The 3,961-nt window shown below is 48.3% G+C and overlaps 1 protein-coding gene across 1 annotated transcript; it reads left to right on the top strand.

The window, feature by feature from the left end:
• The first annotated feature begins 132 nt into the window (after window positions 1-132).
• On the top strand, window positions 133-3,928 carry LOC104519005 (beclin-1). Its single transcript, XM_010166145.2, has 8 exons — window positions 133-240; window positions 521-657; window positions 760-954; window positions 1,146-1,292; window positions 1,832-1,981; window positions 2,067-2,127; window positions 2,564-2,706; window positions 3,403-3,928. Exons 1-8 carry the CDS (start codon window positions 151-153, stop codon window positions 3,569-3,571), a joined length of 1,092 nt encoding a protein of 363 aa, XP_010164447.1. The 5' UTR covers window positions 133-150; the 3' UTR covers window positions 3,572-3,928.
• The last annotated feature ends 33 nt before the right edge of the window (window positions 3,929-3,961 follow it).

Raw genomic sequence — 3,961 nt, forward strand, 5'->3', positions numbered from 1 at the left:
CGGGAGCGCGGGCGATAGAGCCCCGCCGGCGCGCAGCCTCCCCCGGCCCCGTGTGTCCTTCCTCCTGCACTGGCCTCGGGTGTGAGTCCAGCACGGGAACCGGCTCCCCCAGACCCCGGGCGCTCAGTCTCAATAACGTTCTTTCCAAGAATGATGTCGACGGAAAGTGCCAACAGCTTCACGCTGATCGGGGAGGCGTCGGATGGCGGCACCATGGAAAACCTCAGCCGGAGACTGAAGGCAAGTTCCACGGGAGCTGGTAAACTCGGGTACCGGGTCCTTGTGAACGGAGCATCAGCTTTTCTAGATGCTCTGCAAGATTAAACTGTGAAGTTTCCTGTAGCGCTGGCGTCCAGCTATTTCTGTTGGTGAGTATTTGGGTAAAGCTGATTTATTTTAAATCAAGATTTGACTTGCAAAAAAATACTTTGCCAATTGAAGAAGCACAAGCCCATCCGTTGAGAACCAGCCGGCAGCTGCTGGTGGCTTCGCCAGAACTAACGGTGAGCTCTTCCTACAGGTCACCGGTGACCTCTTTGACATCATGTCTGGGCAGACAGATGTGGATCACCCTCTGTGTGAGGAATGCACGGACACGCTGCTGGACCAACTCGACACACAGCTCAACATCACCGAGAACGAGTGCCAGAACTACAAGTGAGTGACCTGGAGGTGACCTCAGACCGAGCTGCTTTAGCTTGAAGCTCTTGATCCGGCTTTCCGTGATCGGTAACAGACACCCCTGTCCCTCTCCTTTAGGAGATGTCTGGAGATACTGGAAAAAATGAACGAGGATGATAAGGAGAAACTGCAGACAGAACTGAAGGAACTTGCGCTGGAGGAAGAGCAGCTGATTCAGGAGCTGGAGGACGTTGAGAAGAACCGCAAGATAGTGGCTGAAGACTTTGAGAGAGTCAGGGCAGAGGCAGAGCGGCTGGAGCAGGAAGAAGCTCAGTGAGTGAACTACAACTGCAGCTTATGGCAGGGATTTTAGGTAACAGACAAATGAGATTATAACGTGGAGAAACTGTAGATAATGCCCAAGTGCAAGTGGCTCTTTCTCTGCAAAACTGAAATTGGCCAGAAAAACCCAGTACGCTGTGTGAGCGACCACTTTTGATTCCTTGTCTTGCTTTTACCACAAGGTATCAGAAAGAATACTGTGAATTCAAGAGGCAGCAGCTGGAGCTAGATGATGAGCTGAAAAGCGTGGACAACCAAATGCACTATGCCCAGATGCAACTGGATACCTTAAAGAAAACCAACGTGTTCAACGCGACTTTTCACATCTGGTAATGCAGACACTGGAATATTGTGTCAGGTTGCTCAGAATCGGCAGCGTGGGGCCATGTAACACCGGACAGGAAAGGTGCCACAGTCCAGTCAGAGTGACCCACCACAACAAAACGGGTCGTGGCTCCCCACAGTGTCAGCCGAGAGGTTCGTGAGGCCGTGCAGACATCAGAGGAGGCTCTGACACGGCTCTTTGATCTGTTAACAAACCAGGAGCTGCTGCGCCAGCCAACTGCAACGCTCCACTGTCGGGTTTACAGAGCGAGCGGGCCGCGGGGGGGGGGGAGGGGGGGTTTGGGTGTTTGTTCTTGGGGGTTTTTTCCTGGTTTTTCTTTTTTTTATGAACTCTTTTCATAGAAAGAGAACAAGTGGTTGGTATTTAGAGACACTTTTTTATCAGAGCCCCCAAACCCTCTGTCTGCTGGGTGAGCAGTGTGCGTTCTGTACCTGTTGGTACTCAGCCCTTGTTTGGTTCCACAGTGTGCTGCGGTGGCTGTTCCTGCCCCAGTGCACTTATTTATAATTCCTCTTATCACAGGCACAGTGGTCAGTTTGGCACAATAAATAACTTCAGACTTGGCCGTCTCCCCAGTGTTCCTGTAGAATGGAATGAGATCAACGCTGCCTGGGGGCAGACTGTGCTGTTGCTCCATGCCCTTGCTAACAAAATGGGCCTCAAGTTTCAAAGGTAAATGCAACATAACACACATTTTTAGTTGTGACCCAGATAAAGACAGCGAGACTCACCTGCCCGTGAACACATCTCCTTTCAGATACCGTCTCGTACCCTACGGCAACCACTCGTATTTGGAGTCCCTCACAGACAAATCAAAGGTAAGAGATCCTGCACAGATGGAAGGACATGGACCTTGAATGCCACAGAGCCCTGGTCACGCTGAGGCATGCAGGAGGCAAACTGGCTCTTTATGAGTTTAGGACACAGGAGAGCTTGCTGCCCCGACCCCTCCAACACAATCATGTCTCACTCCCTGTCCTGTGTCAAGCCACTTGTTCTGCCATCCAGTGGAGTTAAAACTGACAGGACTCTTGAGCTGCACCCTGCAGGTGGCCAGGGGAAGATGGCATCATTATGATTGTTAGTAATTAGGATCCCAAGCCTGCACTCGCCACAAAACAAGTCACACTTACATGCCACAAACCACTTCTAAGCAGCTTAAGACAAATTTAAGCCTCACACAAGATGAAAGAGCTGCAGTGACCACAGCTGAGATGGAGTGCTCGGGGTGCCTGAAACTAATCTCTCTTCCAGGAGCTCCCCTTGTACTGTTCTGGAGGCCTCAGGTTCTTCTGGGACAATAAGTTTGATCATGCAATGGTGGCTTTCCTGGACTGTGTGCAGCAATTCAAAGAGGAAGTGGAAAAAGGTGAAACTCGGTTTTGTTTGCCTTATAGGTGAGTGTTGCTGTAGAACACGTCAAATTCATGAATCATAGAACAGTTTGGGTTGGAAGAGACCTTAAAGCTCATCCAGTTCCAACCCCCCTGCCAGCAGCAGGGACACCTTCCACTAGACCAGGTTGCTCAAAGCCTCATCCAACCTGGCTGAGAACACTTCCAGGGAGGAGCAGCCACAGCTTCTCTGGCCAACCTGTTCCAGTGTCTGACCACCCTCACACCAAAGAATTTCTTCCTCACATCTCATCTCCATCTCCCCTCTGCCACTTTCAAGCCATTTCCCCTTGTTCTGTCACTCCCTGCCCTTGGCCAAAGTCCCTCCCCACCTTCCTGGAGCCCCTTCAGGTACTGGGAGGCCACTATAAGATCTCCCTGGAGCCTTCTCTTCTCCAGGCTCCAAATTAACACCCCATACACTGCCCTGCACAGCACCAGCTGACCTCTGCTTGCAGTTTTGGAATCACCACGTGTTGTTCATAATGGGCAGCATTGCCACATTTCCTCTTAGTTTAACTGAAATTTAAAGCTAGTTCCTCAGGTGAAGAGCTGAGGATTACTAGGTTTCCTTTAAAAACAAAGTTATTCTTACATAGAATAATATGAATGTCAGATTTAAATTTTAGTACTTGATGTCATATTGAGGTTAAATGCTTGCAATAATAATACACTAATAAAGCTTTGTCTGTGATACAGGATGGACGTGGAGAAAGGAAAGATTGAAGATACAGGTGGCAGCGGTGGCTCTTACTCTATCAAAACACAATTTAACTCTGAGGAGCAATGGACAAAAGCACTAAAATTCATGTTAACTAACCTGAAATGGGGTCTTGCCTGGGTCTCATCCCAATTCTATAACAAGTAACCGTGTAGAGAACTCGTCCTGGCAGCTGTAGAGTGTCTGCGTTTCGTTGGAGAAAGTCAAATTAAGATGTCTCTTAATATCAACCAGTACAAAATGTTTACAATACCAAAAATCCACAAGACACTTTAATTAAAATACCATTATTACAAGTAGTATCTAGAAAAGCAATATGTAAAGTTATATTATTGAGCTGAACAGAATAATAAATAAAAAAAAACACCAAACAGCTATTAAATAGATGCTAAACTGGTATTTCTGGGATTTGTAGCTAAGAGTATAAATTACTGTCAAACTCCAGAACACCACCCAGTTTGATACTCTTCTGTGACAGCTTAACACACAGGGAATAACGTGAAAGAAGGGGGTGCCCTGTGCAGCAGCAGGATGGAC

This window comes from Antrostomus carolinensis, unplaced genomic scaffold (assembly GCF_000700745.2).
Source record: "Antrostomus carolinensis isolate BGI_N321 unplaced genomic scaffold, ASM70074v2 scaffold43844, whole genome shotgun sequence".
NCBI lineage: Eukaryota > Metazoa > Chordata > Aves > Caprimulgiformes > Caprimulgidae > Antrostomus > Antrostomus carolinensis.